Genomic DNA, 19,645 nt, shown 5'->3' on the forward strand with positions numbered 1-19,645 from the left:
AATCGTTTCTTCTTACTTTTGGAAAGACAGTTTTTAACCAGTATATCACACAGTTTGAAGCAAGGCATATATCTCACAATTGCTGTTTGTTTTTGTTTTTTTTTTTTAAGTCTGGAAAGCTACAGAAAAATCAGCTTTAGCTTTGTTTTTTTATATTTGTGTTAGATATTTGAATAGGTTTAATGAAAACTTGATTATTAGAGCAATGTGTAAATCAAGTCGTAGGTCTACACTTGTCTTATTAGAACTTCATAGGTAGTGAAACTACTCAGGAGATATGGTAGCATTTAGTGCAGTGGGAAGAACGGGGTTTTGATTTCTATTTCAGCCATTTTCTGCCTTGTGTGATCTTAGCAAGTCACCTAGAAACCTCTAGGCCTCAGCTTCCTCCTCTCACAGTTCTTCCAAAATTTAAAGAATGTGTGTGAAAATGTTTTGTGAATGATACAGTGTCTTACAGGTGAGTAAGCCTCAGTTACAAAACAATATAGGAAATTTAAAAACATCAACAACACAATCTACTTTTCTCACTGGTCAGTAGTGTTACGATTTTTCTTTCATAAATACCTTAATCTGTAATCACTTTTCATACTAACTTTGCTTTTCATTTAATTAACTGATTAGTGTTGCTGGGTGGCTGACTGGGTGGCTCAGTTGGCTAGGTGTCTGCCTTTAGTTCAGGTCATGATTCTTGGGTCTCTCTGCCCCTGGAACTGAGCCCTGGATCTGGGGCCCTGCTCAGCAGGGCGCCTGCTTCTCACTCTCCCTCTGTGCCTCAAGCCCTGCTGTGCTTTCTCACTCTCTGTCAAATAAAATCTTAAAAAACAATTAGCTGATTAGACTATAATTCAGGGAGAAATTTACGTTTTTAAATAAATAGAAACATTACAAAGGTACTGTTGTTCTCTTTAATAATAAAAAGTCATTTGATGATTTTCGGAAGTCACAGAGTATAGTATATAGTATTAAAAGAGCAGCTTGTGATCTGCTCTTTTAAAGGTAGGAAGCTTTGGATGCTTGTTAAAATTATTTTACATGATAATGAAAGTACTTAGAGTTTCCTGTAGGGTAGTGATGGCCACATATCCAGTTTTCTTCACAAGGTCAATAGGAGAGCAGAGGTACTCCTGGGTGTCTCAGTGGTTGTGTGTCTGCCTTTGGCTCAGGTTGGGATCCCGGGATCCTGGGATCGAGTCCTGCATCAGGCTCCCTGCGTCTGCCTATGTCTCTTCCTCTGTGTGTGTGTGTGTTTCTCATGAATAAATAAATAAAATCTTTAAAAAAAAAAGATCAATAAAGAGAGCAGATAAAATCACTCATAACTCTTACCTGCATTATAACTAGGAGACTATGGAGTTAACTGCAAACTTCAATTTATATGTAATTAGTGAAAGGAAGGCAGGGGAGCCAGCTCTGGAGCTCATGCTGATGTAAAACATTAGGCAGTGACTGCAAGGAGAGGACAGAGGGAGTGGGAGATGGGGTCACTAGTAGTGGTGAAAGACAGATGAAATCACTTTAGGATTTTTGGACCGGTCAGTGAGTTTTGGCTTCAGTGTAAAGTCACCAGCCTCATTGGCCCCTTATAAGAGAGTCAGCTCTCTAACTCCAAAAGTCCTAGATGGCATCTTCTGATAGAAGGCTGTTCCACCTAAAATGAAAATCTGTTGTTTAGTGCAGCCACTTTCATTCACGATCTTAGCTAGATCTGGAATAACGCTGCAGCTTTTATGTCAGCACCTTCTGCTTCACCTTGCACTCTTATGGAGATGGCTTCTTTCCTTAAATCTCGTGAACCAACCTCTACTAGCCTTAAACTTTTTTTTTCTTTGGCTTCCTCTCCTCTCTCAGCCTTCATAGAGAGTTAGGGGCTTGCTCTGGATTATGCTATGGCTTCAGGGAGTGTTGTGGCTGGTTTGATCTTCTGTCCAAACCATTAAAATGTTCTCCATATCAGCAGTAAAGCTGTTTTGGTTTCTTATCATTTGTGTGTGCACTGGAGTAGCACTTTCAGTTTCCTTTAAGAACTTTTTCTTTGCATTTACACTTTGGCTAACTGTTGGTGCAAGTGGCCTAGCTTTTGGTTTATCTCAGCTTTTGACAGGACTTCCTCACTAAGCTTAATCATTTCTAACTGGTGATTTAAAATGAGAGACTGGGACTTTTTCTTTCACTTGAACACTCAGAGACCATTGTAGGGTTATTAATTGGCCTAATTTCAATATTGTTGTGTCTCCAGGAATAGGAAGGCCCAAGGAGAGGAAGAGATGGGGGAATGGCCAGTCCATGAGCATTAAAGTTTGCCACCTTCTGTGGGTGTGGTTGGTGACCCCCAAAACAATTAGAATAGTAATATCAAAGATCACTGATCACAGATCACCATAAGAAATAATAAAAATGTTTTTTTATCCATTCATCTTTCGATGGACACTGAGGCTCCTTCACAGTTTGGCTATTGTGGACATTAGAAACGACAAATACCCGCCATTTGCTTCGGTGTGGATGGAACTGGAGGGTATTATGCTGAGTGAAATAAGTCAATCGGAGAAGGACAAACATTATATGGTCTCATTCATTTGGGGAATATAAAAAATAGTGAAAGGGAATAAAGGCGAAAAGAGAGAAAATGAGTGGGAAATATCAGTGAGGGTGATGGAACATGAGAGACTTCTAACTCTGGAAAATGATCAAGGGGTGGTGGAAAGCGGAGGCAGGCGGGTGGGGGGTTGGGGTGACTGGGTGACGGCCACTGAGGGGGGCACTTGACAGGATGAGCACTAGGTGATATGCTATATGTTGGTAAATCAAACTCCAATAAAAAAATTTTTTTTAAATAAATAGTAAAAATGAAAACATTTGAAATAGGGGGTGCTTGGGTGGCTTAGTTGGTTAAGTGTCTGCCTTTGGCTCAAGTCATAATCGAGCCTGCTGAGCAAGGAGCCTGCTTCTCCCTCTCCTTCTGCCATTTCCCTCACTCATGCTCTCAATCTCTCTCAAATAAATCTTTAAAAAAAATTGAAATAGTATGAGAATTACCAAAATATGACAAAGAGACATGAAGTGAGCAATTTTGGGAAAAATGGCACTGATAGACTTGCTTGATGCAGGGTTGCCACAGACCTTCCGTTTGTAAAAGCACTATCTGCAAAGCACAGTGAAGTGAAGCATGGTAAAATGAAGTATCCCTGTATTTCCATAATTTTCAGCTGTGCTTGCAGGTTTAAAAAAATACATTCAGTTTGATTTGGGATATTTAGTCCTGGTCTGACATTTATTTTTAAATTAGTATTTTAAGGGCTGAGTTACAGAGTTGAGAGGGTCCTTAGAGATCATTGCGTCTAACTGCCTTATTTTTTGGTGAGAAGGTTATTGATTTATTCAAGGTCATACAGCTAAAACTTGTCTTTCAGGGCAGGTTTTTTCCTTGCACTGTAGTATATTTCCTAATGAATTTGATTTGTCATATCATCACTTCATATTCTTAATAATATTTGAGGCTGTTTAATAGTTTTAATTGTAAGATCAGAGGGAGACTGTGGAAATGGCATGAACTTTATAAGGATTCAGTTCTTAGCTCCATTACTGACTGGCTGGGTGTTCTGGGGCCTGGGGCAACTTAACCTATGGTCTTCAACTTTCTATTTTTTTTAATAGTTTATAAGATTTTACTTATTTCAGAGAGAGAGAAGGAGCAGAGGGAGGAGCAAAGGGAGAGGGAGGAGCAGGCTCCCTGTTCCACAGGAAGCGCAATGTAGGACTCGATCCCAGCACCCTGAGATATGACCTGGGCCGAGGGCAAGAAGTTTAACTGACTGAGCCACCCCAGTGCCCCCTATTTCAAATTTTTTCATTTTTATTGTCTCTTATGGTGATCTGTGATCTTACCATTTTAATTGTTTTGGGAATCACAAACTGTACCCATAGAAGATGGTTGCATCTGATATGCTCACTGGAGCATTGGGAGTTTTACTGACGGATAGGTGATATTTATTTATTGGTACTTTTTGGTAGCTTCAAAATTATGATCAGGAAAAGAGATTAAAAAATTATCATTTGGGGGAACTGGGTGGCTCAGTGGTTGAGCGTCTGTCTGCCTTTGCCTCAGGTTGTGATCCTGGGGTCCTGGAATTGAGTCCCACATCGAGCTCCCTGCAGGGAGCCTGCTTCTCTCTCTGCCTGTGTCTTTCTGCCTCTCTCTGTGTGTCTCTCATGAATAAATAAATAAAATCATAAAAATCAGCATCTGGATATTGCTATGTAAGTTTATCTTGTTCTAATACTCACTAAATGATTTCATTGAGGTATCAACATGTACATTACATGTATATATTGTCTTATTTATAAGGAGATAGACTATTTCCTTCAATCAAAAAATATAGTTTTTCTAGAACTCTTTTAAGTACAGTATGTTGATTTTTATATATATTTTCAAACCATTACTGCTCGGGATCCCTGGGTGGCGCAGCGGTTTGGCGCCTGCCTTTGGCCCAGGGCGCAATCCTGGAGACCCGGGATCGAATCCCACGTCGGGCTCCTGGTGCATGGAGCCTGCTTCTCCCTCTGCCTGTGTCTCTGCCTCTCTCTCTCTCTGTGTGACTAACATAAAAAAAAACAACAACAACAAAAAACCATTACTGCTCTTCTGTTTTCTTTCAGTTCACAGTGGGAAAAGCTACAGAAAGATGACACAGATCCAGCACAACTGAAAGGTATCAAAGGAAGTATTGAGACAGTGAACAGAGACATTTCTTTAATTACTAATAATCAAGATACTGAAGTTAATACTAAAGATAGCATCAGTCAATAAATAGTGTTACAGAAAAGAATTTACAAACTACAATGATACTTTAATTAATGATTTTCTCTTAAATGAAGCTCCAGTTTATGAGAGGAAATAATTTGAATATCAATTTTACATTTTCTAAATGTTGGATTATATCATGTATAAATTAAGCAGTTTAATTTCTTTAAGTGCTTTTGTTCAGTTGGGTGACACAATTTTATCATATATGTATTTCTTGAGTTTTATGTTAACTCCGTTTAGGGGATGCATTTCTATTGGTTATATTTAAACTGCTTTGTGCTTTGGTTTTCTTTAAAGAAGCTATTACTTTGGATTTATCCCAATAGAACAACTTTACTTAAAAAAAACGAGCAAGTATCTAAAATACTCTTATTTTAAAAAGTAGATCACTGGCTAGTGATTGAAAGAAATAGTGTGAAATTAAGTGTTGTTGCAGTTCTTTTTACCTATTTTGGTTTCTAAGTGCCCTAGATGCTATATAAGTAATTTTCAATTGTGTGTTCTAGTAGAAAGAAATAGATGCTGGGCATTAGAAAATCTCAATAATTGGTCCCTAACTGTATGCCCTTGAGCCCAACTCAGTGTCTGCATCTAAAATGAACAGAAAGGCGCCTAGGTGGCACAGTCGCTTAAGTGTTTGACTCTTAGTTTCAGCTCAGGTTATGATCTCAGGGTCCTAGAATTGAGCCTCCCACATCAGACTCCATGCTCAGCATGGAGCTTGAGATTCTCTCTCTCCCTTTCCCTCTACCTCTCACACTTGTGCTATTTCTCTCCCTTTCTAAAATAAATAGATCTTTTAAAAAATAAAATGAGAAGAATATCTAAGTTACTGTGAAGATTTAGAGATGCCTCGGTAATAAGGTGGCACCTCACATCAGTAAACATCAGATTCCTAACTTTGCTGTAAACATCAGTGCTATTTGACTTTCTTTGTTTTTCTTAACATCAGTGCTATTTGACTTTCTTTGTTTTTCTTATCCATTCAGTTATTTCCTTTGTATGGAGTACTGTAGGGACACACACACATACAAAACCGTATTAGATGTGATTCCTTCAGTAACTAGTATAGCTTGGTAAGAAATAAAATTTATGTACAATTAGCTGTTAATACAAGGTATAAAGTTACATGAGTCATAAGAGAAATTCACAAAGTAGAAATTCATAGGGATAGATTTTTCTATTTTGGTATGATAGAAAAGCAGCAGGGAAAGTTTAATGGAAAGTGTGGCTTTGAAGGGAAGAATGGGTAGGATTTAGGCTTCTGAATAGGAGAAGCTAAGCAAAAATAATAGAATGAACAAGCATATGATTGATAATAATGTTTATCACCACTGCCGGTGCATTTTAATGGCACTTTAAACTCGGTCAGGAGGTGATTTTTTTTACCAGAGAACACCATACAGAAGTCAAAAGATCAGTGAGAAAAGATAAGAGATACTTAAAATCTAATAGTAGTTTATTAAATGCCTTCATAAGGGACGCCTGGGTGGATCAGTGGTTGAGCATCTACCTTCAGCTTAGAGTATGATCCCAGAATTCTGGGATTGAGTGCCGCATTGGGCTCCCTGCAGGGAGCCTGATTCTCCTTCTGCCTTTGTCTCTCTCTGTGTCTCTTCTTGAGTAAATAAATAAAATCTTAAAAAAAAAAATGGCTTCATAAAAGATTTTTGTTACATAGGTCTCTCGGCATATACTCATGTGGAACTTCCATATTACTCTAAGTTTATTCTAATTGCTGCATACCTCGCTTCATACAATCCAGCAAGAACTGACAAGAGGTTCTTCCTTAAGGTAGTTATTAATTCTTTTTACTTTGTTTTCAAAGAGTCCAGGAGTGTTTTGAAGTTTCTAAACACCTCTAAGTTTTTCAGGGGCAGAGATTAGATTGCTAATATATACTTATTATATTTAGCACTTCTTCTTCAAAGACTTTAAATTATGGTCACAGCCTAAATGGAGGAAAGTAGGTAGTTTCACAGAAGAGTTCAGATATACGTTAGGTAATAATTCTAGATTTAAAAATAAATAAATAAGGTTTTGTGTAAAGTATGAGAGATGGGAATAATTTTAAGGATGGTAACTCCTTTATTGTTCTAGAGCTTCTATAGTAATAGCGCCATGCACTGCATACAGCATTATCCAGAGCATTCAGAAGCTTCTTCTGCATGTACATTAGTTGGAGAAATCCCACTTTGGAATTGTTTTCTTTTTGAAAAAAAATATGCAATTTGATTTATTATTAAATGTATTTGTAATAAATTTTTTATTTGTTGTTTTGCTTATGTCTTGCACTAGTCTTTAGTATCATGAAGGACCACATCTGTTTGTTTCTCTACAAATAAGTACCACGTGCTTAACTGAATATTCTCAATCTGTGTTTCTATGTGAATTGACAGTCTACCTTAAAGATGAGGGATCCCTGGGTGGCGCAGCGGTTTGGTGCCTGCCTTTGGCCCAGGGCACGATCCTGAAGACCCGGGATCGAATCCCACGTCAGGCTCCCGGTGCATGGAGCCTGCTTCTCCCTCTGCCTGTGTCTCTGCCTCTCTCTCTCTCTCTCTCTCTCTCTCTCTCTCTCTCTGTGACTATCATAAATAAATAAAAATTAAAAAAAAAAGATGAATAAAAACCCATTTATCTTTGGAAGTTTTGTTTTTATAGAAACAAATATGTTGTCAATATAAGTTAATCTTTTAGGAAATACCAATATTTTATTTTAACACCTTCTTATTTACGTATGTAAAGAAGTAATCTTGTATACAATCAAAATCTTAAGTCAAAGCAGCCTAAAATATGTTGATATTTTAGGTGTTAGTAAATAAAATAAGCCTAAGATACATAAGTTAGTATTATATTTTTTAATTGTTTTAGATTATGTTTTAAATTAACAGGTTTTTTTTTAACTGTTTTAAATTATATTTTCTGTTTTTGTGGACTCTTACCTTTTTTCCCCATCTTAACAGTTATTTTCCTTAATTGCAGCATCATGGGAAAATTAAGAAAACGAACTTTCTAAAGAAACATGAAAAGGTATTTACATTTTAATTTTTCTGATGAGAAAAAGTCATGAATTCAGGATACTGTAGGAAGTGGATGAATGCATGCTTTTATTAGTCATTTGGATGTAAGAAGTTCTTTATTGGTAAGGTGCCATTATAATGTTCTATTAGTATTTGGTACAGTGATGAAAGCACATTCACATGAGCTGGTAGTAGATATGAAAGTGAGTTGACAACTTCTTTTAGTGAATTCATAGATGAAAAAGACTACCCTAGAATTTTTAACTAAACACAGCTGGTTTTCCTCTTTTACCCTTTGAAACCCCCACAAAAATGATACTAAAGATGAACATGGAGGGACTAAGAAATCTACACAACTTGGAACTGCATTGTAGGTAGACGCACAGATGACCAAGTGGCACCTAAGCCCAAAAGCAAGCAGATTTGACCTGAGGAATCTGGAACAGCTTAGAAATTAGGGGCCCTTAGAGTGTTTGTAGACCAGGTATGGGGCCACACCAAAATTGGCTGAAGGGGAATTTGGACCATCCCTTTGGAAAGAGTGGATTTGTACAAGTACCCAAGAAGGACAGTCTTGACAGAGGAAACCATGTGAACAAAGACTTCATGAAAATGTCTTTAGTTGTAAAGGGACTGTAGTTCTTTTGATGTGATTCTTACTGATTTGACTTACAGATTTGACTTTTGCCTCTTTTGTCTTTGGTTCATGTCATTTTAAAATCTGAGCTTAACTGAAAGCTCCCTGTGTATACCTACTAGTTTGTATTTTTGTTCCTATCTTCCTGAAATCTTGATTGAATGCTTATTTTATGCCAGGGACTCTGCTGGATGCTATGGATAGAGTGGAGAACAGAATAGCCATTGTCTCTGCCTTCTTGAGGCTCTCAATCTAATCAAGACTTTAAATATTAAAAGGAAACCACATGAATAATTATAGTAACAGTTGTTTTAAAAATACTATATATCTTCAATTTGTTTTTAAGATTTTATTTATTTATTTGACAGAGAGATAGAGCACAAGCAGGGGGAGCAACAGAAGGAGAGGGAGAAGCAGACTCCCTGCTGAGTAGGGAGCCTGATGTGGGGCTCCATCTCAGGACCTTGGGATCATGACCTGAGCCAAAGGCAGATACTTAACCAACTGAGCCACCCAGGCACCCCTATATATCTTCAATTGTATAATTCTTTTTCTCTGAGTATCCTCAGCTGACACTGATTTTTTAAGAGTTTGCTTTTTAATTTGGCTAATGTATGCGTGATACCAGATTACTTACCAATCAGTTTATGTAGAAAAGCAACAGTTTTTCCCCTCTCCTCACCATAGTCTCATTCCCCTCTTCTTTGAATTGTTTCTAGTTTTAGTTTTTCTAGTGTAAATATCTATAACTCTAAAGTTTCTGTCTTTCTTTTTCTTGGTGTAACTTGACACCAAATTTGATGTCATTTAACTCAAGAATTTGATTTCCATTTTTGATTTTTTTTTTTAAAGATTTTATTCATTTATTCATGAGAGACACAGAAAGAGAGAGAGAGGGAGAGAGAGAGGCAGAGACACAGACAGAGGGAGAAGCAGGCTCCATGCAAGTTGCCCGACGTGGGACTTGATCCTGGGACTCCAGGATCATAACCTGCGCCGAAGGCAGGCGCCGAACTGCTGAGCCACCCAGGGATCCCCTGATTGTTCTCTTTTGACAAGCCTTCATTCTCTTTAATAAGCTCTATAGTGGATTTAGTAGGTATTTCTCAGACTTTTCCATCTCCTCTAGGAGGGAATCCAATTTGCATGTATAGCATACAAAACCTATGGTAAATAGGAAAATAAATATCATATACCTTATATGCCACTAGAACACTTTAATTTTAAATTGGATATGTATTTTCTAATCAGAAAAATGTAAAAAGTGAAAAATTTTCCATTTCAAGCAAATGGATTTGGTGAGGGAATTTCCCTGCTAAACTCAGACCCTGTATGAAGGGAGGAAAAAAATCTTCACTGAGAATTTCAACTAGAAGCTAGGGCTTAACACTGATGTGGGGGGCAGAATTCATAGTGTAGAGAGAGGGGGGAGAGAGAATCTCAAGCACACTCTGTGCTGAGTGCGGAGCCCAGCGAGGGAGTTGATCTCATGATCCTGACTTGAGCTGAAACCAAAAGTCAGATGCTCAGCTGACTATGCCAGCCAGGTGCTGTGATGTTAACCACTGTTCTTAAACTCATGCAACTGACAAATGTTTGGTAACAAATTATGAGTATCTAGAATTTTTTAAAAGACTTCTTTAAACCAGTAAGAAGGTAAAAATATAATCAATAAGTAGGTAAATGATACAGAAAGGAACCTGAATGTCTAAAAAACCTGACATGATTATCAGCCTCATTCACTAGTGAGAGAAATGAATCTTTATTTTTATTTTTTTGAGAAATGAAACTTTACACAACAGCTGTTATTTTATGTTCTTGGATTGGCAAAAGTAAAAAAAAACATCTGATGATTTAAAATATTAGTGATAATGTAGAAGAGTAAGAGCCTGCATATTCTGTAGGTTGGTAGTAATGAAGTTAATATGTGAATGTATTTTGTATTGGTCACGACAGGTCAGACTATGCTGTAGCAAACAACAAACCCCCAAATCCTCAGTGGCTTAACATAACAAAGATTTATATGTTGCTCATGACACAGTGGAGTGTGGGTTGGGTGGCCTTTTATAGTGATGCCAAGTGAAACATGGTGATTTCCAAAGTGGCCTCAAAAGGGCAAGAAGATTAATGGATTAAAAGGAGATTAAAGGTTTGAAAGGCCAAGCTTAGAAGTAGGTGACATCACATTCACCCACAGTCATCTATGGGCAGGAGATACTAGTCTTTCCTGCGCCCTAGACGGAAGTGTTGCTTAACACACAGCATTATCTCTGCCTTCTACTTTAATTTCTCAGTCCCGCTTAGAGAAACTCATCCATGTGCTGAAGGGAAAGTGTACAGGATTGTCCGTCACAGGATTATTTTTGATGAGTTATAGTGATGAATTTTTAGGAGTAAATAGTGATTTGTCATAAAATGGAATTCCATAGGGTTTAAAAGTGGGACTTAGAAGTGCATGTATCAATATGGATAAATCTCAAAAACCTATTGAAGGATAGAAAGCAACAGGATTGAGTGGTATGTCCAAAATAATATCATTTATATGAGATTAGATCTTGCAAACAGTGCTATATATTGTCTATGAATACATATGTAGTAGCAATATAAAAACTGTCATGAAAGTGGTAAAAACATCAAATTCCAGATAGTGGTTCCCTCTAGGGAGAAAATGGGATGTGAGAGGAGTGTAAGGGAGCTTCAAATCTGTAATGTGATCTAATGTTTTCTTTGCACATATTGCATAATGTTAGGGATTGATAAAATTGGGTGCTGGGCCCACTGTTATTTATCAGCCTCTGTACTTCTCTAAATGTTTGAAGTATTTAATGAGAAAGGATCTAAAATTTAAGACCTGGAAAATGATTTCTAAACTATTTTTTAGATATAAATAGCTAAAGTAAATACATACTTCATTTTGTAATTATGTGTATTTTTCTTTACAGTCATTCTTAAATAATTTTTCTCATGCATGTAAATATAGATTTCCATTTATTTGCCATCACTAATAGAGAGTACTTACATTCTAACAGTACTACTAAAATTATAGAGTGGATCTTGAGCACTTCAGTTTTCTGATGACAAGAAATTGTACCATATGGTTTTGTACACAAGTGTTAAATTTTACATTGTTTCAGGCTGATATTCACAAACTATCAAATCTTTTATTAGTTTTCTGAGCTGATAATTACTATAACTGATCTTTTTAGAACTATTAATGTTGAACAAATGTATTTTCCTGGTGATGGTACAAAAAAGAATGAATAGATGTAAGCAGTAAGTTCTCGTTGAGTTAGTACCTGGACCCTGGTTTTGGTTATGCACCATTTTGACAAATGACTTGCCTTAACTCGCCATCTGGTTGCAAAAACAAAATAGGTGTGATATTCAGGATTAGGAATGGATCACTGTGAGTTGTTCTCTTTAATATCTGTTTATGCTAAGTCAGAAAATCTTGAAGAAAATGTTGAAAGATAAGTCATGATCATACCAGCTAAGGTTTTAACGTAGGGAATGGAAGTTAGAATTGGTAGGGTCTTTGAGGAACACTATACATATATTGTTACTGGGAATTTGTGGTACAGAAAGCGAGTGCCCTGATATAAGAAGAAAACCATATTCTTTTTGTTACAGACAAGCAATCATCTTCTTGGACCAAAACCATTTCCACTAGACAGATTATTAGCAATATTATATAGTATCGTGGACAGCAGAGTTGCTCCAACAGCAAATATCTTTTCCCAGGTAAGCTTAATGATAGGTTATCACTTGTCCCCTCTGTCTTTATGGAATTCTTAAGGTAGCATAGTTGGTATAGTTCCAGGCATTTAGATATTCAGTCAGCAAATGTTACTGCTTGAACTAAGTAATGAACAGTGTTCTTGGTAAGTACTTGAAAGTTCTAAGTATATAGAATCTTTGAGGGTATCCCTGAATTTACTTCTATTTACAGGTATAACTTGATGACAAAACAACTTGATGTTTCTGGGTGTTTTCTTTTTTCAGTAAAGGAATTTTTAAATTGTTAGAATTTTCTTGCTGATTAAATAAGTGGCTTTGTGATTAAATTGATGAATTATAATGTGGAAATATATGATGAACACAAAATTTTAAAAAATTTATTTGTAAGAAAGTAATCTGCAATATCCTTATTCCTTGACAGTGTGATACAAAAGATTTTCCAGAATGATTAAGTTCTCAAAATTTTCACTAGATGGCAGCAATAGCATATAAATATGAAATATGACTTTAAAAAAAATAAAGTTGTTCAGTGTCTTTTTTTCAGTTGACATTTTAAGAAAAAACTATTTATTAAAAATATAGTCACAATAGAGATCTTAAATGCTCTAGAAAAACAGTTCTTAGCATATGATATGAATGACTGGAAGATAAAACAAATGATGTAATATTATTGAAAAGCATCTTAGATTTTGCAATGAGTATTTTGTTCTATATATGTTTCTAGGTTGAGAAATATTAAATAATAACATTTGCATTTTAATTCACTGCAAATAAACTTAGTACCTGAATGGATGGATGTTTGACTTGTAATCCAATGTATGGTGGTGACATAATTTTTCATGTAAAGAAGACTTTGAGAACCAAACATAGATGTGTTCTCAACATTGAAGTTAGATAATTTTTTTATGTAAGTCAGCATTTCTAGAAAATTGTGTCTTCACGTATTCTTGAAGAAAGGTAGTCTGGTTGGTTGATTAGGTTATGTGCATAACTAGCTTAGGTAGGTAGATTGGCAGCCTCTAATGCTGGTAACTTTAAAAATGTAATTGAGTTTTAACCTGTATTATAGTGATTTTTTTCCCCATTTTTTAAAAAGCTTTGTCTGAAATTAGGTTTTAATAAAAACTTACACTGTTAATAACTTTCTACATATTGTAGATGATTTTTTTTGTCTTGTTTTTGCTGTTGCAGTAACTATGAAACAGAAAGCAGGTATTATTAATCTTTATTAAAGGAATTGAGCTTTAGAGATTAAATCATATTCCCAATATGATGCAATGAGTATATCTTTGAGAACCAAAGCCTAGAGAAATGAAGTAGGCAGTTCTTCTTAACAGGAAAGGAGGGACACCTGGGTGGCTCAGCGGTTGAGCATCTGCCTTTGGCTCAAATCGTGATCCTGGGGGTACCGGGATTGAGGGCATGGAGCCTGCTTCTCCCTCTGTCTGTGTCTCTGCCTCTCTCTCTCTCTCTCTCTCTCTCTCTCTCTCTTTCTCTCTGTTTCTGTGTGGCTCTCATGAATAAATAAATAAAATCCTAAAAAAAAAATAAATAAACAGGAAAGGAAGGTGTTTACATCACATATGATTGTACTTCTCAAGTGCCCAAAAATTACCTTTGTGGAAGACAGAAGGATAAGATAGTGATTTATTCTGAAGGGATAAAACATGTACATTAAAATAATGGTGTAGGGCTGTAAATGGATGCTGGATAGTGCTGCTGAGAATTTTAGAGTAGACAGAGATCGCTTCTGGACTGGGCAGGGTGAAACAGATTCACAGAAAAGGTGAAAAATGGAGCTGGGCTGTGGAGGATGAGCAGGATTTTTGTTTTTTTAAGTATTTCTAGTTGACGTGATAACCGTCATTTTTATTTTTATTTATTTTATTTATTTGGTACATTTTTATTGTACCAAAAAAAAGCACAAAAGGGTAAATGAAAAAGTAATAAAGTTGACACCTTCCTTCCCATGGATAGAGTTTAGTTAGCCTAGAGATTTAAGAAGGGGAGATGAGGCGATCCCTGGGTGGCTCAGTGGTTTAGCACCTGCCTTTGGCCTGGGGCGTGGTCCTCGAGTCCTGGGATCGAGTTCCGCGTCTGGCTCCCTACATGGAGCCTGCTTCTCCCTCTGCCTGTGTCTCTGCCTCTCTCTCTCTCTCTCTCTCTCTCTCTCATGAATAAATAAAATATTTTTTTAAAAAAGAAGAGGAGATGATATGAGCAATGGGTTGGGAGTAGGAAAAAGCAAGGTACATTTGTGAACTATTGCACTGATTTTGTTGAGAGTGGATGGGATGTATTGTTACTAGTGGTAGCAGTCCTTGTCACTGTGGTCCAGTAGTAGAAGTACTGCTACCACCGTACATCATGCCTTGCTGTTGATGCCTTACATATCGTTCCTTACATGTGTAGAACACTTTGCATTTTATAGTCTTGCCATGTACTAAGTTAATCTTCAAAAAGGAGAAGGAACTGAAGCTCAGATTGCCGACAAGATCTACCCAAGGCCACACAGCAAATCATCGGCAGGATCTGGACCTGGATGCTGATTTTCCCAGCAGCAGGCCTGGGCTTATAGGGATAGACAATCAAAACCAATAAGAGGTTACTGATTTGGAGATTTACTAGTTACTCTGAGGCTTTTATTAGAGAAGAACAGTATCACCAGTCTTTAGGCTTTCAACAGTGTCTGTAATGTAATTAAGCAACAGCTTGGCCTAAATGTATCTTTATTTTTTAAATGAAGTTAAATTCTCTTCAACGTTAACCTATACGAAGTTTTTGTTCTTTATTTCTTTAGTAGTAATCAAAATGATAATTTTGTGTGTTTAAAACATGACTTTAAATGAATTTAAAAGGATTTGATTTCAGTGATTCCCTTTTGGGATACAAAGGGTGAGGGAGTACAGAGGGATTAGATGCAACTAACCCTAAGAAGTTAACCTCTACTTTTGCTTGGTCAATAAAGTATCCAAGAAAATCAAGAAACATACATACAGTGTTTGAGAACAAAATGTGACTAAAGTCACATTCAGAAAAAGGGTATTTCTCCCACAGTTTTATTTTTTTCCCCTCCTATTGAGTCCCAGTGATCTTTTCTATTTTTATCATATCATTCAGCCATCAAACTCTACTCTTGCCCGCAGGAATGACAATTTACTGGTGTTCACTTAATTTTTTAAGTTAAGTATGCCCATGTCTGTATTGGCAGTGCTTATTTGATACGAACACTAGATGGCGATATTGCTGCACTCTAGCTTTAAGATGAACTAGGAAAGCAGCTGTACTCCATAGTCTTTCATGTTTAGAGAAAGCTGTTAATTGAACACATTGATTTATTTGAACAAAAATACAATTGCCTGAAGACGTTTAATGATATATGTGTGTATGTGTAATGTGCACACATATTTACACATTCATGAAAATGTAAATAAGGTTGGTAAAGAATTATGTTGCATGAGTATTTTCTACCTAGAAGTAAATTGCTTTCTATTGGCTGTAATGTGTCTATGTGAGATGATAATATATTATTTTTCTGATCATTCTATATGCACCTGTTTTAAGATTTATTTCATAATAGTGTGCTGTTCTTATAGTTTGAATTATCAGTTTATAATTATTTTTACATATAATAAATTGATCAAATGTATATATGTTCACAATTTTCTTGAAGTGAAATTTTATTTCAATTGCATTATATTCAAATCTATTTAAATTTACTCTGTAAAAAAGTTACAAAAATAGTAGCTTAAGGAATTTTTGAAGTTAAAATTCCAATTGAGAATAATAATCAAATTCATAATAGTATTAGTAACAGTATATTATATTATAGTTGGTATTCTTAATTTATTTTTATTTAATTTTAAATAAAATTTTATTCATTAATTTTTAGTCTCATAAATCAGTAAAAGAATATTATCATATTTAACATTTTATATAGATTGTAAAGATTATACAGATTAATGGTCAGAGTTATTGAATTGAAATACGGTTTTTACAGTTTTTCTGAGACTTTTAAGATAGTCATAGCCATATCCAGTTTTGTATAATCTTGTAGTCAAGATCATGGATCATTTTAAAATTGTCACTCACATAAAACAACGTAGCTCTTATATATGTATCTGAACTTTGTGAATGGCAATGCATTAATTCTGGTGTTTTCATTCTTTTCTCCTGTCACTGTGGTTAGAATGGATGAACTATATGCCATTTAGATACAGGAAGTAGTAAAGTTTAGAGATATTACTTTCAAATTTTAATTTGACTAGATGTTACTGAAGACCATTTACCATCTTTAAAAGAAATACTACTGAATTGTCTTTTTTTCAGAAGTATGTCAAAGCCAGGTTATGCTTTTTTATTTTAACTTTTTTCCTAGAAAAAGTGATAATTTGCTTGGAAATCTTTACATGATCTGTTTCATCCTTTTGATATTCTGTGTCTTACCCTTGCCTACCTCCTCTATAGTCTTGTAGTTAGGTGAAGATAGTAGGAATACAGTTCTTTAAGATCTTAGTCAGTGAATATTACTTATTTTAAATTGTTAAGCTATATTGCCTTATCTTTTCCCAGTGGATAAACTTGCTAAAGAGTTTATTTCTAAAATTATTGGCATAGGTTTCTAAAGTGACTTTTAAGAGGAAAATTGTCTTTAAAAAATTAAGGACATTCAATTACAAAATATTACATATTATCATTGATCTTATTAGTTACTATTTTGGAGAATTATTTTTGAAGATAGTTCATTGTAATTGTACAGTTTAGAAGTTTGTTGTTTTTATTATTTATTTTTTAAAAGATTTTATTTATTCATGAGAGACAGAGAGAAGCAGGCTCTTTGTGGGGAACCTGATGTGGGACTCCATTATAGGACCCCGGGATCGCGACTTGAGCTGAAGTGCTTAACCACTGAGCCACCCTGGTGCCCCAGTTTAGAAGTTTGTAATTGCTGTATTATAGCAATGCACTCTAAATTAGTATCAAGAAATAGCTGAAAGAAAAGGAGCGTGCATTATTCCTTTAAAAGATAGTTCTATGTACCATATTGATAAGTTGAATTTTTTCAGTAATTTATATCTAATTTCTGAATGGCTTCCTAATTAGGTGTATATAATCTAGTAAGGAAAAATTAAATCAAAACCTTGTTATTAATTTACTTTCATTCTTAAGAGTATAAAAATTTTTTGAGCAAAGTATAATATACAGATACATTTTAAAAAATATATACATTTCAATTTCTCTTTGCTCTTGAATTCACATATGATACCATATACATCATGAGATATATTTGTACTGTATCTGTTACATCAGTTTAATTTTTTGGTCATGAATCAACTTGATCTTTCCCCATAAAGGTTGCATTAATTGTAGTAGCATTTAGATAACCTTAAGCTTTCTGCTCATTTCATTGTTGGTTTATAAGCATATTATACAAGATATGTTTGAGCTAATAATTGTGATATTTTCCAAATCATCATCAGTCAGAACACAGAATGATAATTTGGTTATTTTATCTGTTGAGAACTTTTTGAAGCAGATGCTTCATCTCTAATTTACCATAGCTGGAAGATGTTTTTGCTATACTTGTCAGGGCCACTAACCTTTCATTCAACCAATAACAGACTTTTGGCATTTTTCTTCAAATATAGGTAGATGCACAGTAAATGTTTATAATTTCCTGTTTTTCTAAAGTACAGAAGGGATTTTGTTAATATTTAACTTGAAAACATTTAAAAATTAAAATTTTAATCTATTTAATATACTTAAATTCATACTTCAGATTCAAAGTTAGTATTAATCTTTTTTCCCTGTTTGGAATTAAATTTCTCTTTCTTTGCTTAAAATTTCATTTAACAGATCCTTATTGAGGCCTGCTATGTTGCAGGCTCTGTGTTAGATCAAGAGAATACAAATGTGAAGAGAATGCTGTTCCTGCCCTCAGGACTTTCTAGACAGTCTGTGGCTTCCACTGCCCTTCATTTGGTCTTGGCGCAGCTGCCAGCTTCTAGCTTGTACTAGGGTTAATGGCCCATGTGTGTATTTATTGGGAGGACAAACGTGCTGAATGAAGGAACTAATAACTTAAAATACTTAAAGTGAAAGTTAATGCTTAAATATTAAAGGTGAATAGTTGAAAATAGGATTTTTCCCTTCAGTAGTTCCTTTTATTTAATAATATATGTATTTGAGTGTCTTCTTTCAAGTAAAATTAACAAATCTTTCTTGTTAATTTAGTTGAATCTTTCTGACATGCCTGTGTCATAACCAAATTTTGCTAATACCCAATTAAATTTAGTGGTAACTAAATTAGATTTGGTTAGTTGTGTCTATTGGTATTGAAACAATCTCAGTTAAGACTTGAAACTTGTTAAGTTATGGACAGATAAGTAGTGTATTATATTTGGCTTGTTATAAACTAAGTGGGTCTTAAAAAGTTACATGGGCGTATTTCAAATACTTTATGATTAAAAATTATGCTATTATGTCACTCTTTTATATACAGCATTTCAAACTTTATGTAAATTTTTAACCAAAACTACTTTAACCAAATAAGATGATTTTATAGACTTTGCTTATAAACCTCTTTACCTTAAAAAAATCAGTTTATTGTATAGTATTACAGTTGTTTGATTCATATTTTTAGAGAAAAAGTAATTACATTTGTCAAATGATACATAACACCAGAAATTATAGTTAATGAAATATTGTCCCATGCATATATTAGGTAAGAATTTGAACTTTGTAAACATAAAGGGTAACATCCTAAAATCTAGCTGTAATATAGTCATATAAAGTGACATTAAGTATGATAATTTTCTTTATATTTAGGTTGGCAAACAAAACCGTTTTCTTGAGAACAAATTCCCTGCATACTAGAGTATTAGGAAATGTGAAAAGGTATTCTTTTGTGATTTCTCTGTGCTTCATGTGGCTTGTACAAGCATTCCAATCTCTCTGTAATATCCAACTTAAATACTTGATGCTATGAAGATAAATTATATAAATCACAGAAAATACCTTGAATGCTAACATTTTGTAATAACTTACTATTTTTTTTAACTGCAGCTGAGACTGGAACATTTCGTTGCAAACATGGTAAAGGAGGCTTATTTAATGCCTACTTCACTGATGAATAGGTCGGCAGGGGTGCTGTTTGACAGAGGCAGACCCTTACCTCGCAGTGAAGGGCTTGCCTGCCATGGTGCTCTGTCTCCACTGGTGCAGTAAATTAGATTCTCAAATCCACTCCTACCCCTGATGTGGGTGTATTACTCTTCTACTATGAGACCACTCTGTTTTCCGGAGATTTTTAAAAAACTATTCTGGGATATTTCATATTTGAAAAGAGCAAAGTTACTTTGGTGGTAAGGAATACTAATATTAATTATTACTAAGTATGAAAAAGAAGCACAGTATATTTTACTCTGTTGCCCAGGGGTAAAG

The 19,645-nt window shown here is 35.1% G+C and overlaps 1 protein-coding gene across 3 annotated transcripts in view; it reads left to right on the forward strand.

Moving 5' to 3' along the window:
- The window catches only part of ORC5 (origin recognition complex subunit 5), a 79,604-nt gene that overhangs the window by 29,983 nt on the left and 29,976 nt on the right, over nucleotides 1-19,645 (forward strand). For 2 of the 3 annotated variants that reach the window (XM_041723059.1, XM_041723061.1), the window contains exons 9-12: nucleotides 4,657-4,709; nucleotides 6,486-6,598; nucleotides 7,790-7,837; nucleotides 12,095-12,205. In XM_041723059.1, the coding sequence (XP_041578993.1) occupies nucleotides 4,657-4,709; nucleotides 6,486-6,598; nucleotides 7,790-7,837; nucleotides 12,095-12,205 (325 nt within the window). The remainder of the gene's footprint in view (nucleotides 1-4,656; nucleotides 4,710-6,485; nucleotides 6,599-7,789; nucleotides 7,838-12,094; nucleotides 12,206-19,645) is intronic. The other variant, XM_041723060.1, reaches the window with a different exon arrangement.

The sequence above is a fragment of the Vulpes lagopus genome, chromosome 11, assembly GCF_018345385.1.
Source record: "Vulpes lagopus strain Blue_001 chromosome 11, ASM1834538v1, whole genome shotgun sequence".
Classification (NCBI taxonomy): Eukaryota; Metazoa; Chordata; class Mammalia; order Carnivora; family Canidae; genus Vulpes; species Vulpes lagopus.